Raw genomic sequence first — 27,838 nt, 5'->3', positions numbered from 1 at the left:
TGTATATATTTAAATCTGAGTATATGTGAAGTGTGTGTGTGTCTGTGTGCATGTGTGGGTATAAATGCATATATGTATATGTGTAATTGAGCATATTTAACTTTTCAGCAATGGATATTCTTAAATTCTTATGTTTGACTTTTATTTTGCAACTTGGTTACATTCAAATAAAAGGTATGTAATACTGAATTATGAATTCTTTGAAAAGGAATAAAACTATTTATAATACTGTTTTTGTAAACTATTCCCCAGATCAACGTCCATTTGTTTATAGTTTGTAATCTTAGGTATATTTATAGATTTATCATCTAACTATTTTATATTTTACTTTAGGGAATTTTAATGACTGTCAAACTAAAGAAGAGTGTGGTCAATGTATCATATCTACATCTCCGCAGTGTGCTTGGTGTGAAGATATTGTAAGTTGTAAATGGGTTTTAGTGCAAAATTTTTATTTTAAAGAAAAAAAAAACTGCTGTAACTTTTTTTGAATATTTTTCTAATTTGCTTTTTACCTATCAATGTTTCAATTAAAAGATATTCTTTTTAAAATTTAATTTAAAAAATTTATGTTGAATCATTTTTAGTACTACAATGATACATTAAAAAATTACTTCAAGAAATGTGACCTTCTGGAAAACCATAAGAAGCAAAACTGTAAAAAAATTACCAACCCTCTGTCTTCTTCAAAGATAGACAAGGTTAGTTTAACTACAAGAATCAGTTTTTCAAGTTTTAGATTAAAATTTCACTTAATAAATAATCTTCAAATTTATTGAAGTTTTATTTGCTTTCTTAGAAGAACAATGAAATATTTTGAAAATCATAATTATTATGTTAGAATAGCTTTTAAAATGTTTTTGTTTTCCAAATATTTATATTCAATTAAATTTATGTCAATATCTTAAAAATAAAGAAATTTTCAGCTTAAAAATTATAAGAAACTGAAGTTTAAAGCAATTGTAACACAAAGATTTTCTTAAACTGCATGAAACCATCTTTTGTGCATGTTTTTTAAACAAATTGTACATATATGTTTGAGCAGTTCTGAAATTGTTAAATACATGTTTAAAAGTTCAAATGATGTAGTTTAAAAAAACTTATTTAAGAAAAATTATATCATTTGTTAAAACTTGAATATTTGATTCTTTAAAGGCAGCTCAACTTGAAGGTGAAACTCGTGTATCTCCCCAAGCTATTACAGTAAAGTTACGACCAGGTAAGAGTAATTGAAGAAAACAGATCATTATTTTTTACACTGGTTCTTTTTCATTCCATTTTTCTTTGTAAAGCTTATCTTATACCTGAATGTGGATAATTGTATTTTCTTTTTAAATTTTAGGTCAAGCAGTTTCTATTGATATTGAAGTAAAAACTCCTAAGAATTTTCCTATTGACTTATATTATCTTATGGACATGTCTTCATCTATAAAAAAAGATTTGGAAAACATTATTGGATTAGGAGAATCTTTAGGTAAATACTTCAGTTTGGAAATTTTGTTAAAATTTAATGTAAATTATCACTGAATTTTAATTCATAATAATAAATCATAAGTAAAGTTTAAAATTTACAAAAATGTTCTAATTCTCATATCCAATTTTGGGAGGTCACAATCTTTGATTTTATTTGAATTTAATTTCATAATACACTGATATACATATCATCTTATTAGGTGTTATATCATCTTATTAGGTGTTATCAACTTATTAGGATTATATCATCTTATTAGGTGTCCAAAGACATTGGATTGGCAATAGACACACACACATATATAGATATATCTATAGATGTATAGATATAGATATATATCTATACGTATATAGATATATCTATATATGTGTGTGTGTCTATTGCCAGTCCAACATTTCTGGACAGCTAATAAGTAATCCTCAAAATTCAGAAAATCTATCAAAAATGCTTAAAGCTATGATATAATATAAAGATAGTTATTCAAAAGACTGTTTGTTTTACAAATATGTAATGTAAGGCTTTAAAGTATTACAAATAACATGTTTTTGTTGATGAAGTTTGTCCTGATTAAGTTTGATTGGGTTTAGATTAGAGGGTTGAGCCAGCCACAACATAAAATTAAATGTACCTTCATTGATTTTGCATAGTTTGGAGTGCTTGAGGTCATTGTCAAGTTACATTACAAATCCCAGGCTAATAAGTTTTTTCCTTGCTTGGTGAATGAGAATTTTGTGATACCTTTTGCATCAAGAACTCCATCTACAGTATGCAAAAAAAATAATCGTACACTTGAAAAAAATTCATAATTTTAAAGATTGCATCAAAAAAATGAGTTTTCCGTTAAAATACTTGAAATTTTTTTTTTAGATATCTTATCAAGTATTGTATAAAGAATTTATTTGTGTATTGGTGAATTAATTGCTTTTCATACCTATTGAATTTTACACAATTGATCTAATGATGCATAAAATTGACTGCAAAAAAAATAATTGTACGCTGACAAAATAGGTCGTTATTTTAGCATAAATCGAGCAAATTGAACGATCAAACTAGTTAGTAAAAATGAAAATAGTAATTTTTTAAATACACTTTCGTTCTAGAAATAAAATGTAGTGTTTCAGCGAAATGGCGTCAAGAAAACAACATTTGTCTCTCCATCAACGAAGCCTCGTAGTTGATTTGAAAAATCAAGGAAAATCCTACCTTCAGATCCAAAAAGAAACAGGAATTCCTTTTACGACAGTGTCCTCAATTGTTAAGAAGCATAATCTGATCGGAACCGTTGCTAGTATGGCTGGCAGAGGATGAAAACACAAGACCACCAGTGCAATTGATTGTAATATCATCATTAATGTTAAGATAAAAATAGATTTGTTTCGGCAGCTAAATTAGCTTTAAAAGTTCAAGAAGATCACAATATCATAGTAAGCCCTCAAACAATTAGAAATCGTATTAGAGAACAAGGATATAGAGGTAGAGTTGTTCGAAAAAACCTTTTTTAACTGCAAAACAAATGAAACGTTGATTAGAATTTGCAAAGAAGTATGAAAAAATGCCGATATCATATTGGAAAAAAATTTTGTGGTCAGATGAGTCAAAATACAACCTCGTCTCATCGGATGGAGTTCAGAAAGTGTGGCGAAAAAAAGAAAAAGCTTATCAATTAAGTTGTTTGCAAGGTAGTGTAAAGCATGGAGGAGGAAATGTGATGGTTTGGGGTAGTATGAGTTGGAAAGGAGTGGGGAAATTGACATTTATTGATGAAAAAATGGATGCTTCAATGTATTGTGAAATTCTCAAAGCCAACTTGCGACCATCTACTAAAAAATTGAGAATGGGAAACTATTTTATACTACAGCAGGATAACGATCCAAAACATACCGCTAAGAAAACGAAGGTATACTTTGAAACAAACAACATTAATGTTTTGGAATGGCCATCTAAAAATCCAGACTTGAATCCTGTAGAAAATTTGTGGTATATTTTGGACAGAAAAATTGGTGACCGAGCATTTAAACGCAAAGACGACTTGAAAGAAGCTATAATGAGTGCATGGGATAATATAACAACAAAAGAGACTCAAAGTTTGGTCAACTCAATGCCAAATCGTCTAGCTGAGACCATCAAGGCCAAAGGAGGCCCCACTCGATACTAATTTTCATGAAATTTGATTAGTATGAGATTATTTTTGAAGTGTACGATTATTTTTTTTGCAGTCAATTTTATGCATCATTAGATCAATTGTGTAAAATTCAATAGGTATGAAAAGCAATTAATTCACCAATACACAAATAAATTCTTTAAACAATACTTGATAAGATATCTAAAAAAAAATTTCAAGTATTTTAACGGAAAACTCATTTTTTTGATGCAATCTTTAAAATTATGAATTTTTTTCAAGTTTACGATTATTTTTTTTGCATACTGTACCTTGTGAAGTTGAGAAACACCAATAGTTTAGAAATCTTCCTAGACCGTAACAAAACCAACTCCATGTTTGACAGTTAGAGCAATGTTGCTTATGTTAAAAGTTAAACAAATGATCTTCTGTTACAGAAGATCTCAAATTTAGACTCATTTGTCATTTCGACTCATTTGTCCACAGCACTTTTTTGAAGTCTTCAACACTTCATGCTTTGTTGTTTAGTCCACTGTAGTTGTTTTTTTTAGTTGACTTTATTTAAAGTAGGTTTATGTTAACCCCATCCCATTTGCTGAGAAAAATAATAGATTAGGCTTTAGCATACAAGGTTGTGTGAGGTCTTCCACTCCATGTTTTTTGGCTATTTGAGTTTCTTTATATTACTTTATTGAATTGTGTGCTAGATTCCTGGTATTTTTAGTTTTGTGGAAGTTGCACTCATAGAAAGGCTTTCTTAGGCAAAGACATTAGTAATCGCTCTTTTCTGGTGATCAAGATTTGGTTTTGGTTTCATTATGTCCGTAATTGTAAGTTATTATTACATAAAATACAATCAAGTAACATACATTTAGGTTTAATGAGTTTTCATTAGAAACCAATGTACATAATAAATGAGTATGGCTTATTACATGTCAGAAACAAGATTCATAGTGAAAACAAACACCCTTAAACATTCAATAGTTCTTATTTGTTTCATTAAAGATTAACATAAATAAAAGACTTTAACACAAGTATTGTATTCATCAATGTTACCTCCTTTAGGATGTATGACAGCCTTACATAAGTTTAGCATTCTAGACACCAAATTTTCCATCATTTTACAGTTTAAATTTTTCCATGCATCTTCTAAACATTTTCAGAGACTTTGTACATTTGTCGGACCTATAGTGGGAACTTTTCTGTCTAGCTCATCCCACAATTTCTAAATGGAATTGAGATCAGGTGACTGGAGGCCATATCATATTTTGAGGTCTTTTATAATAATTCAGGTACAGTTTAGACCATTATCTTGTTGGAAAATATACCCTTGATCAATATGTCTAAAACCAGATGCCACTGTGATGAACTAAAATGAAATTATATAATTTTTGTCCATTGCTGATGTTATTTTTACCAAATCATTTTTTTCTTCTAAACCACCCAAAATTTTCATATTTTCTTTGACCTTTCTTTGACTATATTGATATGTTTTAGTACCAAATAATTCAAACTTTGACTCATCCATATAAATATTCCTTACATTTTTTCAAATGCTGTTATGTTCATGGTAAATATTCTTTAGCTCACTGAAGATGTTTTACTTTATTTATGTTGCAACAAAGGTTTTAGCTAAGCTATTCGAAAATTTAGACCCACACTATGCAACTGCCTCTCAACTGTATTACTTGATATAAGAATTTGTTTTGTTTAATTTAAGTAGCTAGAGGTTTTCTACTTCTTTTGCTTATGACTATTATGTGTTTATTTTCATTTTCTGAAGTACATTTGGGCCTTCAAAAATGTTTTCTTGTTACATTTGTTCCTGTATTTTTAAAGCAAACCAATGTGTCTGTAACACTTGATTTCAGATTTCCTAACCTTTTGGGAAATATTTCATGAGTAAAGCCTTCAGATAAAATTTGATTTTATCTGAAGGAGTTTATACTGATGAAAAAATACAAATCAATTGAATAGTCATGTCTTTTTTTTATTTTTTGTATAATATATTAACACTTCAGTAAAGAAAGTATTTGAAGTAAATATACAGTATTGTGAAAACGTTAAGAACCACTAAATACAAAAAAACTATTTTTTTCAAATAAATTTAAATAATTTTTATTCTAAAGATAATAAAATAGTCTTTTTTTTTTCAAACATATTAAAATTTTTTTTTTTTGATGATTAGTTAATAGAACCTATAAAAATAAGAATTAAAATTTATGTGTTATATGAAGATCGTGTAAAAGTGGTACATTTTCACCAGGAAGGTAATTCTGCTTGTGAAATTGGAAAAATAATAAAGCAATCACAAAGTTCAGTGTTAACAATCATCAAAAGATTCAAAGAGACGAAATGTTACATTGATCACCATCGTTCTGGAAGACCAGGTTTGATGACACCCAATGATGATCGCCTTTTAATCAGGTTGGCAAAGAAAAATCGAATCATGCTGTTGCATGAATTAAAAGGGAATGGAAGCTTTCAAATGCACATCAAGCATCGGCATCACTTGTGCGTTGGAAACTGTTAGCTAACAATATGTTATGGAAAAAAGCTGTTCTAAAACTGTGACTTACCAAACAACATATAAAAAAGCGAAAAGAATTTTGCCAAAGCGTCAAAGAATGGTCTAAACATAAATGGAGGACAGTAATGTTAATTGATGAGATGAATATTGAGGTTGATAACTGAATAAACCGAATTATGATTCGCAGGCAGCCTTCAGAAAAATATAATTTCGATTGTATAGTTCAAAGAACAAAACAAGGTAGCGGGTTGGTTAGAATATGGTGCTGCATGACATATTATGATCTTTGTAGGTTTAAATTATTTGATGGTCGACTCAACTCTATTTATTAAGTCGATATTTTAAATAACAACTTGTTACTGTGAACTGATGCACTTGAGCAAAGCGTTCCGTTCATTTTTCAGTAAAACAATGCACCATGTCACAGGGCTAAAATTGTCTCTGAATGGTTTGAAACAAAAATATTGAGCATCTAACTTGGCCATCAAATAGCCCAGATCTAAATTGCATTGAAAATCTTTGGAGTTGGCTTGATAAAGTGATTGCCAAGAAAGCACCAAGGAGCCTTGAGGAGCTGCGCAATATTTTACCAGCAATACTTGGAAATGTTCCCAAACATATTTTAGAGAATTTAATAGATTCAATGCCAAATCATATAAATGAGTGCTTAAAAATTCATGGTAAAATTACGCCGTATTAGGTAAAAATTACTGTTTTTTTTTCTGTAGTTCTTAACTTTTTCACAATTTTTTTTTAAATAAAAATTACCTATAAAACTTTAAATACATTTTTTTTATTTGTTTAAAAGTTTTTATCATTATTATTAATTTTTATCTTGTTTGTCTATTTTCTAAAATTTATTATTATTATTTTTTTACCAGAAAAGTATATTCGGTTAAATAAAAATGTAAAAATAAAAATAAATTATGATTTGTTTTTTTGGTGGTTCTTAAATTTTTCATAATACTTTAAAATTCAATAAAATCATTCTATTAATTGAAATTTTAAAATAAATTTTTACTGTTACTCTAAAGCTTTATGTAATTTTAGATCTATCTATTACATTTAGCTAATGAGCTCAAATTTGTAACAGAAAACTTCCGCTTGGGATTTGGGGGTTGTGTTGATAAAGATATAGGTCCATACACTTTATTTTGGGATGATGAAGTTACAGCTAAAATTATGAACAATGATGTTCAGAGAACATTTTTATTTAAAAATCTCTCACCTCTTGATGATGATACAACCAAGTTTGGAAAAGCTGTTAGTAATACAAAAATTTCATATAATGTTGACAGACCAGAAGCTTCACTAGAAGCATTGCTCCAAGTAGTTGTGTGTGAAAATGAAATTGGATGGCGCAATAAAAAAAAAGCTAGAAGAATTGTTATTCTTACTACCGATGCAACTTTTCATTTTGCTGGTGATGGGTTACTAGGAGGGTTTGTTTTACCAAATGATGGAAGTTGCCATTTAGTAAATAATAATTACACTGGTTGGGACAAGTTTGATTATCCTTCCTTGTCCCAAATCCGAGCTATTATGGCTGAACATGAGATAGTTCCTATCTTTGCAACCACTGGTAACACAGATCTATATGACAAAGTAGCCAGCTTTTTTGGTCAAGCATCAGGTGCAGTAGCAGCTCGATTAAATAATGATTCATCAAATATAGTTCCTTTGATCAAAGATGCATACAGTAAAATTGCTAAGGTTGTAAATATTCGTGCTGATCCACCTAAAGGTGTAGAAATCAAATTTTCTGCTAAATGCAGGTAAAAGGAGTTTATTTGCTTTTGAAATGAATTATGTTTGAAAAATTGGTGTTTAGGTTCAATTTTTTTTTCTGTTTTCTATCATACTTAATGTATGAGCTTTTGAATCATTTATATAAATATAAATGATTCAAAAAAAATTTTTTTTTTAAGTTGGTTTTTTTTAATATGTTTATTGTTGGAAAATTATATTTTTCTTTTATTGTGTTTTAAGTTTTTAAATTTATTTAGTAAAGGAAAGCTAGCATTGGATCAGGACTTTTGTGATGATGTAACAATAGGAGAACAAGTTTGTTTTTTAATTTTGTTACTGTTATATATCATTTAACAGTTTAATGAGTAAATGAATGAATATTTTTTCCTTGAATATTAAAAAAGTTCAGATCACCTAATAGAATTAGTAACATTAGAAAACAAAATTCTATGATATCAGTCAAAAACTGAGTAAAAGATAGATTAATATATCATTGGTAGTATATAAGATTGAATGGGTTTAGTATTTTATATATCTTAAACTTCTTAGTTTAACTGTGATTTGATTATTATAAATGCATCAGGCTTTTTGTTTCAATGTTTCTGTGCTTTTACTTGTTTTTTTGTTGTTTTTTTATTAGGTTACATTTACTGCTGAATTGAAAACAAATGACTGTAGCAACGTTAAAAAAAATCTGGAGTAAGTCTCACTCTTTTTGAAAATTTCAAATTTGTTTTATTGAGACTAATCATTTTAGAATAGTTTATGTAATAATATATGATAAATATTGTTAAGAATATAGAATAATTTATGTAATGCTATTTTTACATGTAAAGTGTGTTAAAGGTTTAATTGTACATTGTTAAAATGTTTAATGGTGTAATTTTTAGAAGTAAATAGTTGAAACTATAAAATTAATATTTTTTTGCATAACAAAGAACACAAAATCTTTTATTAGATTCATATCAAATTACAGCCCTTTAATGACCACTATCATACAGTTTACTCTTGAAATAAGTAAACAGATTATCAACACTTTTCTCAGCCCTTTTCTTCAAAATCTTTGTCCAAGTATTCTTAAATTTTCACATGTCAACTGCTTATAATTTTCCTTGTACAATCCCTATTGGTCTTTCGTTAGCTACAGATGGTGCATTTCTCTCCTTGGTCACAGTCGATTTTTTGTTCATCTAGATAATCTCATACGATTTATGCATATTGCAAGTTATGCTTTGATCTTGTTTAAATTTGTTTATAAATGGAACTAGATGCTTCTTGACACACTCTTCTGAGGTAAACATGCTTGTTTATCCTTCCAGATGTGGTGCAAGCTTCAAAAATACTTGATCACCCTGTGTAATCACCTGACACATTAAATATTTAGCATAGAACTTCACCTTTCTCTTGGTTTTAGCTTCAATATCAACTTCAAAATACTGACAGTATTGCAGTATTCATTAGTTGAGATGGATTAACTGGACAGTAAGTTTAATTGTCTTTAATCCCTTAGTATCATTTTTACACTTGTTTGACTTCATGTTGATTGCAATTGCAAAGCCAGTCAGTTCAACAAATTGAAATTATAGACTCAGTAATTCAATAATTAAATGTGTGAATAAAACAAAAAAAAAACAAAAAATAGTTTGAAGATGAAGGGTGCAAAAAGAGAACAGTTCAAGACTATTGAAACATGGTGATACTAATAAAGTTGAGTAATTGATGAGTTCAGGTCCACATGTGTCATTGTTATTTGGTAAGCAGCTAAAGAAGCTTTTTTGAAAACTCACAAATAAACTTTTACCATGTTTTACATATGAGATTTGTTCAGAAAACAAGGTGATTTTTCAAATTGGGCAGGCTATGTACATCTGATTCTCAATTTTCTTCCTTTGTTTTGTTGGTACATGTGCCCAACATATGTTGAGATGATCAGCCATTTTGCATTTTTAGTTTGTTTTCATCAAATATATAAAGGTTAGATGTGTTTGGTGATTTTTTGCATGCAAAATATTAAGTGCTCCAACACACTTGAAATGTTGAATGTTACATTTTACAGTTTGCTCTTCCCAGAAGGTTGAGAAGGTGTTAATGATAATATTTGACCTGGATGCCTTAGTATGTCAACAACCAATTAGAACATTGAGCAGTGAATAAAATTTTTTCAGAGAATTGTTGAATTGTTACTAGAGAAGTTGATGAGGATGTAAGGATATCGATTGGCTCATGTTATGCAATTTTTTCAGATGTTTTTAGGATCAATTTTGTGGCAGCCAAGGTTGTTCTGAAATTGCTTTAATTTTGAGCAGGAATGTTGCTAAGAAGCTGTTGAATAATGTCAACAATAACCCAGATATTCTCAAAGAGAGTTTAACTCACTCACACATTAAAGGTCTTGCAGGTTAAATTCTTTTAGCTTGGCCCAATGAACCCTGTTCTCAACTATTTTCACCTGCCTTTTTTCTATTTTTTATGTTGTAGTAAATTTTATTGTATATAATAAAGGCCACACTTATATATTAATTATATATAATGTTAAAATATATTATATATTAATTGTTCAATGAATAGTACTATTAAACATACTGTTAATAACATAGTATACTATTGCCATGGCAATATTATTTATTTACTCTAGTTATGCTTTAGTTGGTCTGGTTTGTTTTTTTCAGTTTCTTAATCAAAACCAATTTCGATGATGTAAATGTGACTTTGGAACTCATATGTGAATGTCCATGCGGAGATCCAATAGTAAGTCCACATGCTTTTTTTCAAGAGGTATATTTTAACAGATACACACAATGTCTGCAAACAATTTTTAAAAAGATAAAAACATTTGTAGCTTGTACACTTAATTTTTAGATAAACAGTAAAGACTGTTCTTACAGAGGAAATTTAAGCTGTGGCATCTGTTTTTGTGACAAGTATTTTCTGTTTCATTTCTCTTACATACTTTAAATCATTAAAGTTTTTCTTTTCAAAATACAAACTTTAAACTTTGCAACAATATTTTGTAAAAGTATGCAACAGTTAAGTTAAATAATTTTGATGTATATATGTTTGTAAATTTGTAATCATTATGTTTTACATACATTTTATTAATATATACTCAAGTTAAAACATCACATCTAAAATTTAATACTGTGTATTTTCAAAAAAAGACTTAAAAGTTAGCTAGAATGTGGTAAAGAATGATCGTTAAAATAAATGTGCTCATTGCAGCGTGAATGTTTTAGTTTCAACACTTAAAAACACTGAAGCAGTTTTATTAAGGTTATGTAAAGGCTAACAAGTGAATGCTTCAGTATTAAAAAAATGACATTTGTTTTCTATTATCTTAGGAACTTCTGATTCTCATCATAAAAAGATAAACCCTAAAACTAAACCAAGTTTGTAATCAGTATTTGAAGCAAAATGATATAATAATAGACAAATAAACAAATAATATAATAATAGACATTCTATGAATGTTTTTAAAAGTTAACTTTAGTTAAATCTTATTAAAATTAACTTTTTTATACATTGATAGTCATAATAATTCAAATGATACTCCTTTTTTTATATTTACAATGTTCTACTTATAAATGAGAGAAAAAATTTTTCCCATGTCTTTTCACTCTTGGCCTTTAATTTTATGATAATTCTGTCTAATTCATCCCATAAAAGTTCAATAGGGGAAAGATCAAGTGATTGGGAAGGCCAAATCATTCTTTCAATTAATCTATCATTTTCTAATCCACTTAAATGATTCCTAAAAAGTTTTGCGAAATGCTTTGAGTTATCTACTTGAAAAATGAATGGTTTGTCAATTATCCGAGTTCCTGAAGAAATGGCATGATTTTTAAAATTGCCTAACTTCACTTCTTCTGTCATTATTCATCTATTTTAACACTAACACCAATATTATTACCACCAAAATGACCCCACACCATGACACTACCTCCGCTATCTTTTACAGCTGGCACCACATTCTGTTTCATCATCTGTTCACCAACTTTTTTTCAAAGAAAACTTTCTCTTCAAACCAAAAATTTGGAACTTTGACTCATTGGTCCAAAATATATATATTTTCAGTCATCAGCAATCAATTGTTCATGTTGTTTGCCCACTGTAGTCTTCTATTCTTTTTTGGTCTATTAATAGTAATGATAGTAGTCTATTTCTTCTGCTAGTGTTAGCAATTCTTCTGTTTTCAGCAGCAGAGGTAATTCCTTAATGTCCTGATCATTTCTGATTGACCACTCTTTCACTATCTTCCTTCTTTTTTATAATATATTTTTGCAATTTGAATATTTTTAAAATATTTGTTTAAAGATTTAAATTTAGGTAAAGAACTTGTAAAGACGCACTTGAGATAATATGACAGCATATATTGTTAAATTTGTGAATTTTTTTTTTTTTTTTTTTTCTACGTTTTTATCTATCCACATTAATATAACAATGATTTACTAATATTACAAAAAATTAAAAGATATATATATAAGCTTTAAGTGTTTGTTTGTTTTTTTTTATCTTTATGTAATTATGAATGGTAGTGTGTTTCTTACTACTTGTTTTACACTTAATTTCTTATTTATGAGTTTTAACAATATGCCTGTTTAAATAATTATAACCATAAAAAAAAAGTCTTAATCAATTTTTTTTTTTTAAGGAAATTGTTTGCTGGACGGTTTTGTCAATGTACTAAGGAAGAAGCAAATGACCAAACAGCTTGCAGGTGGTTTAATGCTTTAAATATTTTTCTGTTTTAAAATTTAAAAAAATGTTATAGATCATGAAACATCAATTAAAATAATAGAAATTATGAACCATCATTTGAAATTGTAAAAAACATGAATAGAGATCATTTTTTTTCAGTTGTAACTTTTTTAGTGTTAGAAATATAGTTCAGTCAACTAGTTAAGACATTGGATTTCTGACTCAGAGGCCTTGGGTTTCTTCAGTTGTAACTTTTTTTAGTGTTTATGGTTTGTAAATTTTTTATTAGTTTCTATACAAAGCAGGATTCAATGTATTATTTGTAAATAAATAGAAAATAATGAAAATTGACGTGTTTTTTTATCCTTACAAATTTAATAGAGACAATGAAAATCAAATCCAAAAAAAAAAAAATTTTGTTTCTCTTTTTCTAATAATTTACTTTTGATGTAAAACAAAAAAGCATTCTAATGGTTTTTTATTTCACAGAGTACCTGGTGCTGAAGCTGTTTGCAGTGGAAAAGGTGACTGTGAATGTGGTGAATGTATTTGCAACAAAGGCACGGTAAGAATCTAAGGTTAATGAGTAAATGACCAGTTCAGGCAACTTTTACTTGCCAACCAGTTAAATCCTTTTGTTACCAAGTTGGTTGTTTAGTTGTTTTATTAATTATTAATTACATGAATTAGAATTTTTACTTCAAATGATAATAGCTGAAAAAATGTCTACTCAGAAATATGGCATTATGCAAGCAGCTAATCATCAAGCAGCTTATGATGTTTTAAGATAAAAGTTCTTAATCCTGTGTGGAAAACAGCTGCTGAATAAGTTGATTAAAATGTTCTTAATTTGGTTATATTGTTAAGAGCAAAGTCACAGTTTCATTATTACTAGATTACTGTACAAATGTGATTACATATTAGCTTAATAATTTTGGTGAAGTTGATCATATCTATGGCGATCAATGTCAGTGCAGTAATACAACATGCGGAAGATCTAATGGCGGAAAGTTATGCGGCGGACCTGAAAGGGGAAAATGTGACTGTGGGAAATGTTTATGCAACATAAACTGGCAAGGATCTGCTTGTGAAGAACAGTGTGATAAAAGCACAAGCATGTGTTTAAATAATGATGGGGTGCGTATTCAAGCATGTTTTTCATCATCACTCTCTTTATCGTTATTATAAACTTTTCTAAAGTTGAGACTTCTTCCTTTTATTTTGAATTCTTTATTGGCTGATATTTTTATAGGTTGAGTGTAATGGCAAAGGCAATTGTGAATGCAATAGCTGTGTATGCAACAGTGGTTACATAGGTGAATTATGTCAAGAATGTGTTTCGGTAATTTACTTGACTACCTTCTTAAATCAAAGTTGTCTGTTGTTTTGAATCTAATTTGAATTATTTTATTTGAGTTCTTAACACTTTTGGCTTGCTTTTTGTTTTAGAATTGTCCAGATGCCTGCCAAGATTACCGCGAGTGCGTTAAATGTCGAGTGTTTGAAACTAGCGATCTGAATAAAGAGCAATGCGCTACAGAATGTGCTAAATGGAACATATCATCTCATGTTTTAGAGCCTAGAGTCCCTGAAGGCAAAAATATTTTAGATTGTTTAAGCATATCAATTTAAGTGCGTGAGTGTACGTGTGTGTGCATTTATGTATGTGTTATAGATAATTCAGGTTGACGCTTTTTCATTTTTTTTTAGAACGCCGCTGTATTGTTCGCGATGAAGATGACTGCTCATTTGTTTTTTCGTATCATAAAGATAATGTCACCGGAGAAATACATCTCTTGGTACAACGTGAGAGAAGTGAGTTTTAAAAAAAGTCACATGACTTGTTTTTCCATTGTTTAATTGTTCTAAAGATATTTGTGTATGTGTTTTTTTTGTTTTTTTTTATGATGATGATCTATAGTATGTCCGGCTGAGCCTGATATCCTAGCAATTATTCTTGGAGTAATAGCTGGTATTGTAGGGATTGGATTGGCATTACTATTGATATGGAAGTTATTAGCCACTATTCAGGTGCGTTTTAGAAATTGGAGCTGTTAAAAAAATTTTGTAAAGAAGTTTTTAAGATCGTTTGTTTAAAAATCAAAATGAAAGCAATTTGTAGAAATGTTTTTAGGATCGACGAGAGTTTGCTCGTTTTGACAAAGAAACTAAGAATGCTAAATGGAATACTGTAAGATTTCCGCATAACATTCTTCTTTCACTTTTCTTCCTTAGAAATGTTTTCTTTGAGTTTTCCTGATCTCTTCAAATTTTCACTAGTAAACACCTTATTCTCTATACAGGGAGAAAATCCGATATTTAAGCAAGCAACTTCAACATTTCAAAACCCCATGTATGGTAATCAACCTCAAGAGACAACAGAAGAGCACTTGTCTTAGCGTTCATATGGCTATAAAGAACTGCAAGAAAAAAAGCTGACAAAATTACGGCTTAAATGCAGCAACTACCACACGTTTCATAAACCTAGATGAGTCATTTTTTAAAAGTATTAAGAAGATTTGAAGTTTATTTAATCTTCTAAGCAAAATATTCGATTTCATGTTACGACCTAACAGCATGCGTAAGGTAGTTAGCATCGAGACTTAGAAGAAATATCTTCAGAATAATGCTTCTCGGTTGACTCTTTTTTTGTCTACTGCTTAGTGCGCATGTCTTGTAAAAGTTTTTTATTTTTGCCGTTGCTGTTTTTTATTTGTTTATATTTAAATACCCAATTTTTATTATTCTTAGCTTTTTAAATAATTTCATAGGTTCTAAAAAATAGTATTAGTTTAGTGTATGCGAGCTGTTGCTTTTGCTACTGTTGTTGTTTTTATTCTTTTTCCTGTGTGTAACATTATTTATATATCACTATGTACAGTTTTTGTTGTTTTTTTGTTTTATTTTTTTTACAATTTTCGCTGAAATGCGAAATTTTTTTAATCATTTTTTTTTAGCATTCTTTGAAAACTGACAGTTGTTCGAACGTTCGAATTTTACTTCTGTGTAATTTAATTATAAAATATTCTGTTTTGAGCTCATATGAGGTTATTTTAACGACAATTTTTTTTCTTTTAGTTTTATATACATTTCAATTTTTAGTTTTTGAAAGGAATGAAACCGGAAAGACATTTTTAGTTGTTTGTTTCCATCTTTATAAACCCAAACCTTATTCGACTTGCATGAATTTTACTTTTGAAGTATCTTGTCTTTAAATTGCAAGTAAAATTTAAGCAGATTTAAGTCCGAATTCTAGAATCGAACTTGAAATCTCACGTTGTACTTCAAATTTAAAGTTTAATTTTGAGATTGGTTGATGCCTGTCTTGAAACTTTAATTCTAAATAGAGGTATAGCTTTAAAAACTTTTCATAGCCGTCTTTCAATAAATCTATTGTTTCAAATTTCAGAATATGTTGAATTGAACTTGCCAAAACCTAGCTATACTATTGAGTCAGTCTATTTTAAGTTGACTAATGGTGTTTAACGACTCACTGATTTTTCTTTTAAATATTCAATATTAAATATTAACTATTGTTACCTTTAAATATTCAATACTGTAATTTGGAAAATACCTATCATAAAATGGTTCAAGTTTTACATCTGAAATTTGGGTTTTGAAGCCAGTGTCACGAAATAAATATTCCCTATTGTAAATCTTTTCCCGGGCCGAAATATACTTTTAGGGGGGGGGGGGATTTTTTCCAAATAATATTTCCTCCCTAGTATAATTTTTTCCCCCATCTGCGATATTTACTTAAATATACAAATTGACATGATTGCGTAATAAAATGTAATAGAATGATCTAATTAAATACTAAACCTGTATAAATTTACAATATGTTTAAATGCTAAATTAACCTACATATAAAAACAAAGTTACAATTTAATTAAACGCATCAATCAAAAAATGAGTCAGATAAGTTTAAACAGTTTCTTTAAACAAATTGATAACAAATTACTAACCTTATGTTTGGCTGTTAACAAAATAACTTCGTGCAAGTTCAGAACGTTTTTGAATGTTTTTAAAAGCAAAGGCTCGTTAGTTTTCGATTTTTTTTTTTGGACTATTTATAAGCTTGTTATTCAAATCTGTATGAGTATTTTGTTTTGCTTAGTAAAATAATTTTATAAAATTGCGAATTATTTTTATGAAATAACTTTTTTTATTTTCTATAGTTATTTGCTTTCAGTAACGAGTAACAATATTTGTGAATATTTATTATCCATCTGGTTGTAAAGAAGTACAAACTTGCAAATATAAGTTGTTTTTGTTTTTTTTTAATTATTTGAAACAAGAATATGGAAAAAGGAATTTTGTAAAGGAATTTCCATTGAAGTATACGAAAGACGACGATAAGAGGAAACTTCGAAAGAAAGCAGAGTCCTTCCGGTTGGTACATGGAGAATTATTTCACATTGGAAATGAAAAACGAATACAGCGAGTTATAACTGGAGAAGATCAAAACAGTATAATACGAATTCTCCATAGTAACATAGTTGGAGGATGACTTTTTAGTCAAAGCGCAACGATCAAAAAAGCAACAGAGATTTATTAATGGAAGTCGATTTCAAATGATATACGCGAATTTGTCGGATCCTGACCTGAATGTCAACGTGCAAATCCTAACAACAAACCATCACCTGCGAAGCTCCATCCAATCTCAGTTCATGACACTTTTTACCGTTAAGGAATAGATCTAATTGGTCTGTCGAAAAAAACTAAAAATGGAAAGAAGAATATTGTAGTAGCAACAGAGATGGGCTGAAGTTGATTTCATTGCAGACAAGGATGATTCTATTCATTATTTCATTCTTCGTCTGGTATTCAGATTTGAGGCATGCTACATTCTACTTCATGACCAAGGACGAGAGTTTTGTAACAAGCTCGCGGAAGATCTTTTATTGAAATTAGACATGGAATCCCCAAAAACCTCAGCATATCATCCCCAGACTAATGGACTGACAGAAAGGTGATAAATAGTTATCCTTTTTTTTTATCTTTGTATAGTTTTTATAATAGCTTTGAAGCTTGTTTTTTGTGTAAAAAAGGGGCATTATTAAATAGCATTATTAAATACGACAGCTACAAACTATAATTTATTTATTTATCTTGCACAAAAGGTTTAACCAAACATTGATTTCACATATAATGAAGCTTGTTAACAACGAAGCAAACAGCTGGGATGAACTACTAAACACGATGGCTTTTACATATTGAATAAATAAACAAGCTTCTACGAAATACTCTTCCTTTGAAATTATGTATTGAGTTAAAGCTCAGATTCCAATTGATTTGGAAAACCGGACAAGAGAGGTTTTTCTTTGGGAAAGCAAAATTGACAAAGCCAAACAAGAAATACGAATGGCAGAGTTCGCTGAAGAAATTGGCGCGAAAAGAAACACAGTTAAAAAGAACATCACAATGGTACAAAATATCCAGAAGAAGCGTTACGATAATAAATATTTAGCTTAATTATTTGCAGTTGGCGACAATCAACCTAAAAAGGTGGAATGAACCACCAGAACTCGCCATGTCAAATAAACCTACAGCTTCCGGTTAGAATATTGATGAAGTTATAGCAACAGAAGCATTGTAAAATTGATTATCAACAAAAGGTTTCAAAATCAGAGTCCTGGATTTCAAATTACAATCTATCCAATCGGAGATAAACAGATCCTGACTTCCGAGGCATGGTTGAACGACAGTTTTCAACACATCTTGGTAACAAAAATAATCAATCAACTCTTCTAGTTCAGATGCGATCTTTGTTCGAAGCAGTCACCTGTGTGTCGATTATCATTCTTCACGACGTCAACAATTGGGTAACAACTGCATGTATTGAAGGAGAAGATTGTATTTAGTCTTCATAGATCCTTTTTAAACGATGCTAAAGCTCGAATGAGAAAACTCTATGTTTGACTTGTTATTCCCGAAGGTTTTCGTCTAGTAACAGTAGTACCATGCGCACTACAACCGAATGCATCGGACTGTGGTGTTAATACAGCTGCTTTTGCAATTTAGTTGGCAATTTATGGAAAAGATGACATGACGCAGGCATTTGAAAACAAAATGATGCGTTCTCATCTCATCTGCAGTTTGGAAACAACAAGTTATTTAACATTTTTAAATGATATTTTAATTGCTAACTTACGTTTTTAATTTATTTTGTTCTGTTTTTTTTTCTAATAATAAAATAATGGGGGCCATGTGAAAATTCTACATCAAGACCCACCATGCATAACAACGCTCCTTGGTATAGGCCATAATCAACGTTTAGGCATATTATTTAAAAAATAAAATAGAGTGACAATATTAACAAATCGCAAGGTTAGAATTATTTTGTTCTATCTCCCATTTTAAAAGTTGGGAGAAAATGAGTTATCAAGTTTAGTAAGTAATAATTACTTTTAAAATACGCTATACTTTTTGTATACTGTTGGTAAATACGTTGGTAAACATGTTTATAGATGTGGCATGGATTTTTTTAAAAGTTTTAATGCTGAGATTATTGAAGGAATTATTTCTTTTCTTTCATTAAATATACACATTAAATGATGTAAATATTTAATTGTCAGCTCTTTGACAGTTCCATCCATTTCAAACCAGGGAACTTAACATTTGCATGGTTGGTTGCAAACATTATTTATGTTCCCTCAAGAACAATATCAGATTGATGATAGATTCTTAAAATTGATTCTTTAATGCATGTTATATACATTTTTCATTAATATTTTAATAGATGTACTTCAGCAACTTAACATTAATGATATAAAGGTTTCAAAGAACATCTTCCTTGCGCTCAAAATTAAGCATAAGGCTTCAAAGTAAGTAAATATGTTTAAATAAATGCATAAATACATAAATGCCTAAAATTAAAAATCTTTTTACAAGGCAACTACTAACCTCGAGTATCACAACAGCAATACTTGAAAAATTCTGGTACACAAAAATTGTATTTAATAGAAAAATTTTGATAATCAATTAGAGTTAAACGTGAAAAATACTTTAAAGCAAAATAAAACTGCCATGTGCAGAAAATTGTTTTTTTTTTAGTTTGATCAGTACTCTAATCTAAAATGGAAGAATATCATGAAAAATGCGAACAAAGTTGACCAAGAATATTAAAAGAGTGTTGCTATTACATTGAAGAAAAAATGTTATCTTTTTCATTATTAAATTAACATTTTTTAACTACATTTTTCAAGCTCGTTTATAATATAGTCAAAGAAATAAATCATAAAGGTTTATATTTTCGTGATTAGGCTGAACATTATTACATTTTCGTATTTCTTTTTACTGTTTAATAAGTAAAAAGTTAAAAAGTAGATAGTACTTAATTTACGGTTCGAACTTATGAAAATTTTTTATTATCTAAAAATGTATATGAAGTTGTCACTTGCCGTATTTTATCATTAAACCTGCGAAATAATATAAAAATGCGAGTGTTTTTAAGTTTACAAGGCTTCATATACATTGTCAGCAAAAGGCTAGTGCGGAAAAAAGCTTTATAGTTTTTTTTTCACGTAACGAAGATAATCACAATTAACTATAAGAAATGTTCTTTTTCTATTCTATTTGTGCTTTTACATTTTTGAAAACAGAAAGAAGATGGACTATTATAGCTCCTGTCAGCTAAATACTTTAGATATAAAGTTAGTTAAGATATACTTATAAATTTATTGTTTTGTTATTTTTGCTTTTAAAATATCAATTTCTTGTGAAATGTTTCAGGACTGAAGTTTGTCCAATAGCGATTAAAAACATTCATTAAATATTGTAATAATAATTATCTTTAAGTATTTCATATATCTGGAATATATATTTAATATACTGACTACTATCATTCAAGCGAATAACATAATCAAGATGAGACTAAATGAAAATATGGTATTAATTGGAAAAGTTGTTATTTTGGTGCCTTATAAAAAACACCATGTTGTAAAATATCATAATTGGATGAAATCTAAAGAGTTGCTTGAAAAAACTGCTTCAGAACCATTAACACTAAATGAAGAGTTCGAAATGCAAGAAAAATGGTGGAAAGATGAAGATAAATGTACATTTATTTTATTAAATAAAACAGTGTTGATAAATAACAATCAAAACAAAAAAAATATTTTTGATTCATCACTTAGCAGAGAATCAGAATTATCTTCATTGGCTGGTGATGTTAATATGTTTCTCAATTTAGAAATGGCTAGGCAAGAAGCTGAGCTGGAAGTAATGGTTGCTGAAGCTCAATGGCGTGGAATAGGATTAGGGAAAGAGGCCATCAAAATTTTAATATACTTTGCAATACTTAAAATGAATATAAAAAAGTTTGTAGTAAAAATTGGTTCCACAAACTTAGAAAGTTTAGCATTGTTTAAAGGTTTAGGCTTTAGTGAGGAGAGTTACAGTTCTGTATTTGATGAAACAACTCTTTTTTTATATTCTTCAGATGAAAAAATAAAATGCATGGTTGAAGAAGTTAAATCATATGTTTTAGAAAAAACATATGATAGTTGGTTTCTTTCAAATGACACTTTTTAAAATTTAGTTTAAGATTTAATCTGAAAATAGAAAAAAAAGTTATCTTAATTCAAGAAATATATTGTTTTAAGTATGAATTAAAACCTGCTTTTTTATTAACAGTTTGATTTGCTATTCTTATGATCTGAGAAAATGTTATAATTTACTATAACTTATTGTTTTCATTGTTTCACCTCTATAAAGTATTACTTGTATTGTTTATTTGCTTATTTTTTCTTTATAAATACCATCTTTGATTCCTGTTTTTTTATAAACTTTATTATTATTTAGAATTATTTTTTATTTTTTGCTTTAAAAAAAAAAGAATTTTAAATTTTTTAGGTAATTGCATATTATTCTTAATCAGAGTTACTTTTATAAGTTTCATAATATTGATTATCATTTGTGTATAATTTTAGATCTAAAACAATAAATATGACTATTGATTCCAGTAGTAGAGAGAAAGTTCTTCAAGATTACCGGAAAAAATTAACAGAGCACAGAGAAGTAGAAGCTCGATTGAAACATGGTAACAATTAAGTAAAGTCTCCTGGTATTTTAAGTTATAAAAGTTTAGCTATTTTGACACTCTAAAGTGCTCCTATAAGCTTGTATCTTTTTATTCCCTTAAAATTTTGAAATTTAGATAATAAAATGCATATTTTGTATTGCAGCATGATTTCAGACTATTTTAGTGTTAATAAAAGTAGATTTAAGCATTAATTGGTAATAATAAAAATTAAAAACTAAAAACTTGTAATAAGATGTTTATTTGGTCTTTTTCCAATTTACATTACAAAAATTTATTCCCAAGCAATACTGTAAAATCTGTTTTAAAATCAGCACAAATTTTTTTTTTTATGTTTTCTTTTTTAAAAGATTTCTGAGTTCAAACCATCTAAAAAATTTTTAAATTCCATTACAGGCAAAATTACAAAAATTGGCTTTATGTTTTTTTTCCTATTATAGTTAACTCAATAACTTTATTTTGTCAAAATTATCTACTTTCAAAAGAAATACAATGATGCTGTCTTTAATTAAGTTTAAAGAATAAAAAACTATTTATATTGATAAGTAAGATGAGGCCTCATAGTTAATCAAATCATATTTTAATAACTTTTCTCATTTAGGCTTCAAAAGTTTAGATTCCTAAGTAAATAAAAACCAAAAAAACAGACTAAGTTTCTTGATCTTTTTTATGATCTATTTAGTTCGAGAGCAGCTCAAAGAACTTGCATCTGACTATGACAAATCAGAGAACAACTTAAAAGCTTTGCAAAGTGTTGGGCAAATTGTTGGTGAAATTCTTAAACAACTAACTGAAGAAAAATATATTGTAAAAGCTACAAATGGTCCAAGATATGTCGTGGGAATACGCAGGGGCATAGATAAAACAAAGTTGCGGCAAGGAACTAGAGTAGCACTAGATATGACTACATTAACCATAATGAGGTTAATGAAAGTTAAAGAATCAAGTTGACTGTTTTTTTGAGTAGCTGATTTAATTTTTGGTTATTGTTACAATTGTTTTATTTTATAGAATGCTCCCACGAGAAGTAGATCCCCTTGTATACAATATGTCTCATGAGGATCCTGGAAATATATCATATGGTATGATAGGAGGGTTGTCTGAGCAAATAAGAGAGCTTAGAGAGGTTGGTACATAACACAATCATCAAGCACATTAAATAGTTATTATTGGACAATAATAGATTAAAAGTAGCTTTTGTTTTATTTTTAGGTCATTGAGTTGCCTCTTATCAACCCTGAACTGTTTCAAAGAGTTGGAATTACTCCACCTAAAGGATGTCTTCTGTATGGACCACCAGGTAATTTAAAAAGAAACTGTAGTAAATGTCTCTGTCACATTTTATCAAACTTTTCAAAGAGCAGTTTTTGTTATTGAATTAGAAATCTATTTTTTGTAACTGAATAAAACACTGTTTGTTTAGTTATTTAGTCAATTTAAAATGTATTTTTTTAAACTAAGTTGTTTTATAAAACGGAAACATAAAATTCATGTAAAAACAATCTTTTCCTTGCATTCCAACTTTGTTTCTCAGAGGTTTTGTTTTTTTTCTTTTTTTTATATTTTATATTTTTTCAGGTACTGGAAAAACATTATTAGCAAAAGCAGTTGCAAGTCAGCTTGACTGTAATTTCTTGAAGGTTATTTTGATTTAGTGAAGAATATTAGATTGATTAAATGCAGAATTAATAGCATAATAATATATATTTATTGTTGTTATAATTTTGTATAAATGTATGTTTGTGAGATAACTTAAATCATTTTAGATATTTGTTTTCAAATATATTAAAGATTTACTTTTATTTCATTGGTGGATTTAAGGTGGTTTCCAGTGCCATTGTTGATAAATACATTGGAGAAAGTGCAAGGCTCATTCGAGAGATGTTTGGTATAGTTTATTAAAGTGTTTAAATCTAAATATTAATTTTTTTAAATTCGTAATTGAATTATTGCGCACCTCAGTAATATGATAAACATTTAAAAGCTGAGCAAGTTTGTATTTGCAATTAGAGCAACAGTGTGATTTAGCATAGCAGTGGTAGTTTTCTAATTTTAGTGTAACTAATGATTTTTCTATCACTTTTATATGTAACCCTTTAAATTTATATAACCTGAAATAACTGTCTCAATTTATATAACCCTCTGAACTTATAACTTTCTTAGACCTCTAATGGTAATAAATAAAATGATTTTATCATTTACATGTTTTTTTAAACTATGAACATTCTGGTTATTAGAAGAATAAAACTCTATTTTTAGCATATGCACGTGACCATCAACCGTGCATAATATTCATGGATGAAATTGATGCTATAGGTAAGTGTTGAGTATCCACTGATTGGAGGAAGTATTTTTATCTCTTAAAGATCTTTTTATTCTAGTTGAATGTAAGAAAGTCTTGCATAAAAAAAACATATTTTTTAATGGCTATCTTGTGTTTTAAATTTAAGGTGGTCGACGATTTTCAGAAGGGACATCAGCCGATAGAGAAATTCAACGTACTTTAATGGAGGTTTCATCCATTTTTTTACATTGTTAAAATCTTTTTAAAAGTTTCTAATCCATTGTATTTTAACTTTTCTTTTTTTGTAGTTTATGTGTATTTTTATTCTAGATTTATTACTATTTTTTAATTGTTTTACTTATTTTTAACTTCTTTAGTTACTAAATCAAATGGACGGCTTTGATGTGCTCGGAAAGGTATAATTGACTTTGGTTTAAAATTTTTTACGTTTATTATGCCAAAAATGGTCAACATTAAACAAGAATGATTATGAAAATTTTTTTCGTCAAGGTTAAAATAATAATGGCTACAAATCGTCCTGATACTCTTGATCCAGCTCTTTTACGACCAGGTCGACTAGATAGAAAAATTCGTAAGGATACTTGCGTCATTATATATTTAAATTTTAAATAACGTTTTAGAAATTAAAATACATTTACTGCGTTTTTATTCTGGTTAAACACGTTGTTTTTTTTTAAAAATTCCAGCAGGTTTTTTTATTTTTAATTTTTTTTTATAAAGACATTGATCTTCCGAATGAGCAAGGCCGAATGGACATCTTAAAAATTCATGCAGGTCCTATAACAAAGCACGGAGAGATAGGTGAGAATCTTTTAAAAATCAGTTCAGTCTTTATATGTTTACGTCGCTTTATGTGCCAATGATGAAATTTTTAAAAAAATTTTTCTTCCAGATTATGAAGCAGTTGTAAAACTGTCCGACGGTTTTAACGGCGCCGATTTAAGAAACGTTTGTACAGAAGCAGGTTAGTGCAGCTTTTTTCTCGCAGTGCACATTTTTGTTTGTGAAAGCAAATATTAAAAATCTTCAAATTATTACCGACTAAAGCTACGCTTCGACACGCTGAGATGATCTTAGTGTGATTTTTTAACAATAATCGGTTGATAAATCAGTTGATATATTCAGGACATTCGTGGTAAAGAAGACCATAAGTTGTGTCAACAAATCTACGTAATTCTGAGTAATTATTTAAAGATCTCTGATATTTCAAATGCATCTATTGTAGTGAGAAGCCGGTATCTTCAAACAACACTTAATATGTTAAAAAACTTTTTCTTATCCAAACTACGGTTGTTTTTTAAATTACTTATGTTTTTTTCTCAGGTATGTTTGCTATAAGAGCGGAACGTGATTACGTCGTTCAGGAGGATTTCATGAAGGCAGTACGCAAAATTAGCGATAACAAGAAACTAGAAACAAAATTGGACTATAAGCCTGTGTAAATAATTCACATTATTTTTGCTCTAGTAAAATTATTTCATGGCGATTTAATGTTACATAAAATTGAAATTTAGATAGTGTTTTTTGTTTTTTTTTTAAGAAAAGAAAGCGTTTAAAGTTTTTTTTGATTTTTGTCCTTAAACGCTTTATGTTCATATTTTATCGCAAATTGAACGTTCATCAAATAGAGTAATTTATGGTGATTCCAGCCTTAAAATTTGCTTCATTGTGCTGCTGCATAATGCTAATTTATTTCCGTTATATCCGTTATATATTATCCCTACTCTACACAGCTAAAACATGAGGGCTAAGCTATACTTTAAAAGAACATAAAATATGATTACAAATGAGTAATTTGTAAAGACGTGAGTGAGATTGCAACTGTTATGGGTCTGAGCCTTAGTTACAAAATTATGGCGTTCTCTTTGTGAATGGTAGCAAACAAACGCAGTGTGAGACAGATTTGATTTGTTAGGGAACGCATGTAACTTGGTGAAAAAATTTATCCCATAAGCCATTGGTTCGTAAAATAGAAATTCTTTTATCAAACCGCTTGATTCACTTCTCGATTTTAATGAGAGCCTAGGTCCAAGTCAGCAAAAAGCACGAGCTTCAGTCAAAAAATCTTGATGAATCAAGTTATTTAAAGCTGTTTGCTGACCTACGTTGTTTACTTTAGCAAGTGCATCCAGTTCAGAACTTGATTCAACCAGAAGTTAAGTACCAAGAATTTACAAACCTCATTCAAATGAGGCTCTTATATTATTTATCGGTGGCTTGATTTGTAGTCCCGTAGTCATAGGTGACTGGGGTCTGCATATCATTTATTGTAAAACTTTACAAATCCATCAATCTTCTTTAACCTTGTTTATTAAAAGAAACTAATAGTTTCAATAAAAAAAAAAGTTCTTTCTTTTATAAAAAAAAACGTTACCTGTTAAATGAACCTTGAAATATGTTCATATTGTTTACACTAGCTACATTCATTTATGTTTATACAAACTCAGATTATGAGCTAATATAAACACAAAACTATTTGTTTAAGTTTTCATATTCAGAATCAGCATGCTAAAATTAGTCGCGTTTCTTAAAATAAATTTCATCTCTCTAATAAAAACCAGTGTTTAAATATACCAGTGATACTTTGATATATCAATAAAAACTGTTTGATAAAAAAAAAAAGCCTTTTAAACAGTGAAATTATTCTTTAAAGTATGCTTTTTAATTGACAAGGTGGATGAAGGCATAAATTCAAATAAATGCAAAAATCTAGTTTTTTACGCCGATTACTTAAAAACAAGTCTTCGATAAATAGAATTTTTAAATGCTTTGATTAAGATATCCATAAAATCCCTCTCAAAATAATACGCAAGGAGACGAAACGCACATCAAAAAAAGTGTTCAAAAATTTAAATTCGGATGTTGCTTTTGTTACATAACACCCGCTTGTTGCATAACACCCGCTTGTCACATTCACCCACTTGTGTCTTCAAATTATAATTCAATTAATATAAGAAATCGGGGTAGTCAGTTATGTTTACACATTGGCTTGGAGTATGCTTACTGACTTGATAATAATGATAAAAATCAGTAATTATTTTGAGATCAGTGGTTGAATCACTAGGGAATCATCGTAGGGAAGTTGTGATGGGAAATATATCTAATCATATTTAGATAAGTTGAGTAACTAATCGGTACAAAGACACTCTTACAGTTGATAGAAAACTTGGGCTTGGTTGTAACGGGTGAGGAAAACATGTCTAATTGAATTTTAAACAGATTTGTGGTTGAAAATATTGTTGTGATTCAAGGATGCGTAAGCCCTTGCGTTAAAGTACATTCAAATGGATAACTACTATGAGTCGTCCATTTCTGACATCATCATTGACAAGCTGTTTCCTATTTATTGAGAGAAGTCAAAATTGGTTTTGATAATTCCATCTCTCAGTTTTTCAATTTATTTTGACTTTTGCATTTTAAGTTTTCTTAGCGGTAGAAGATACTTGACTTCTAACAACACAAAAAGGTTAACTCCAGTACCATTTTTATTGGATTTCTTTTTCTATAAAAAGTTACACAAAGGACTGTCCCATAACTTTAGTAAAACTTAAGCGTAAACTTATCCAACATAAGACGTCTTTAGGACGACTTTTAGAGGTCTTATGTTGAGTGGGAACTTACCAGCGATTGAAAATTTTTAACCTTAAGCATTTTGTGTATTTACATCTTATCAACATCACTATTTTCTACTCCATTTAAAAGCGCAATTGTTCAGACAGAACAACAAGAACCTTTTAAACGTTTATTTATTTCATACTTATGTACAACAGTTTCATTTGAGGGAAAAAAAAAAAACTAAAAACATTCATGACCTTCAAAAAACTTTTGAGAGTAAACAAAATCATCTAAGCGAATGAAATAATTTACAGAGTAAATTTTAAGAAAAATATCTCATCTCATAGAATGACAATTTAAAAAATGGCTTA

The 27,838-nt window shown here is 28.8% G+C and overlaps 3 protein-coding genes and 1 pseudogene across 4 annotated transcripts; all 4 read left to right on the top strand.

The window, feature by feature from the left end:
• Window positions 1-44: 44 nt before the first annotated feature.
• Window positions 45-15,695, top strand: LOC145191053 (integrin beta-1-like). The gene is made up of 19 exons (XM_090066576.1): window positions 45-174; window positions 334-419; window positions 588-701; window positions 1,156-1,219; window positions 1,343-1,474; window positions 7,190-7,895; window positions 8,127-8,184; window positions 8,510-8,568; window positions 10,539-10,617; window positions 10,729-10,790; window positions 12,518-12,583; window positions 13,054-13,129; window positions 13,489-13,701; window positions 13,817-13,906; window positions 14,014-14,158; window positions 14,275-14,379; window positions 14,486-14,595; window positions 14,699-14,755; window positions 14,868-15,695. Exons 1-19 carry the CDS (start codon window positions 111-113, stop codon window positions 14,961-14,963), a joined length of 2,382 nt encoding a protein of 793 aa, XP_089922702.1. The 5' UTR covers window positions 45-110; the 3' UTR covers window positions 14,964-15,695.
• A 964-nt stretch (window positions 15,696-16,659) lies between these two features.
• Window positions 16,660-18,726, top strand: LOC149882213 (uncharacterized; annotated as a pseudogene).
• A 1,593-nt stretch (window positions 18,727-20,319) lies between these two features.
• On the top strand, window positions 20,320-21,227 carry LOC145191350 (N-acetyltransferase 9-like protein). 2 transcript variants are annotated; one of them, XM_090066865.1, is made up of 2 exons: window positions 20,484-20,623; window positions 20,759-21,227. In XM_090066865.1, exon 2 carries the CDS (start codon window positions 20,761-20,763, stop codon window positions 21,097-21,099), a length of 339 nt encoding a protein of 112 aa, XP_089922991.1. In that variant the 5' UTR covers window positions 20,484-20,623; window positions 20,759-20,760; the 3' UTR covers window positions 21,100-21,227. The 2 variants fall into 2 exon arrangements, with proteins under 2 accessions (XP_079924552.2, XP_089922991.1); XM_080068426.2 differs by having other exon boundaries at window positions 20,320-21,225.
• Window positions 21,228-21,471: 244 nt separating this feature from the next.
• LOC145191057 (26S proteasome regulatory subunit 10B) lies at window positions 21,472-25,472 on the top strand. The gene is made up of 13 exons (XM_080068002.2): window positions 21,472-21,607; window positions 22,290-22,530; window positions 22,619-22,733; window positions 22,820-22,907; window positions 23,186-23,247; window positions 23,429-23,495; window positions 23,867-23,923; window positions 24,058-24,119; window positions 24,269-24,307; window positions 24,402-24,483; window positions 24,633-24,713; window positions 24,805-24,876; window positions 25,236-25,472. Exons 1-13 carry the CDS (start codon window positions 21,514-21,516, stop codon window positions 25,352-25,354), a joined length of 1,179 nt encoding a protein of 392 aa, XP_079924128.1. The 5' UTR covers window positions 21,472-21,513; the 3' UTR covers window positions 25,355-25,472.
• Window positions 25,473-27,838: the final 2,366 nt, after the last annotated feature.

The sequence above is a fragment of the Hydra viridissima genome, unplaced genomic scaffold, assembly GCF_058129835.1.
Source record: "Hydra viridissima isolate aposymbiotic clone 2 unplaced genomic scaffold, HvirCarnegie_v1 scaffold_11, whole genome shotgun sequence".
NCBI classification, from domain to species: domain Eukaryota; kingdom Metazoa; phylum Cnidaria; class Hydrozoa; order Anthoathecata; family Hydridae; genus Hydra; species Hydra viridissima.
Note: the sequence above shows the minus strand (reverse complement) of the source record. Positions and strands in the feature narration are given on the sequence as shown.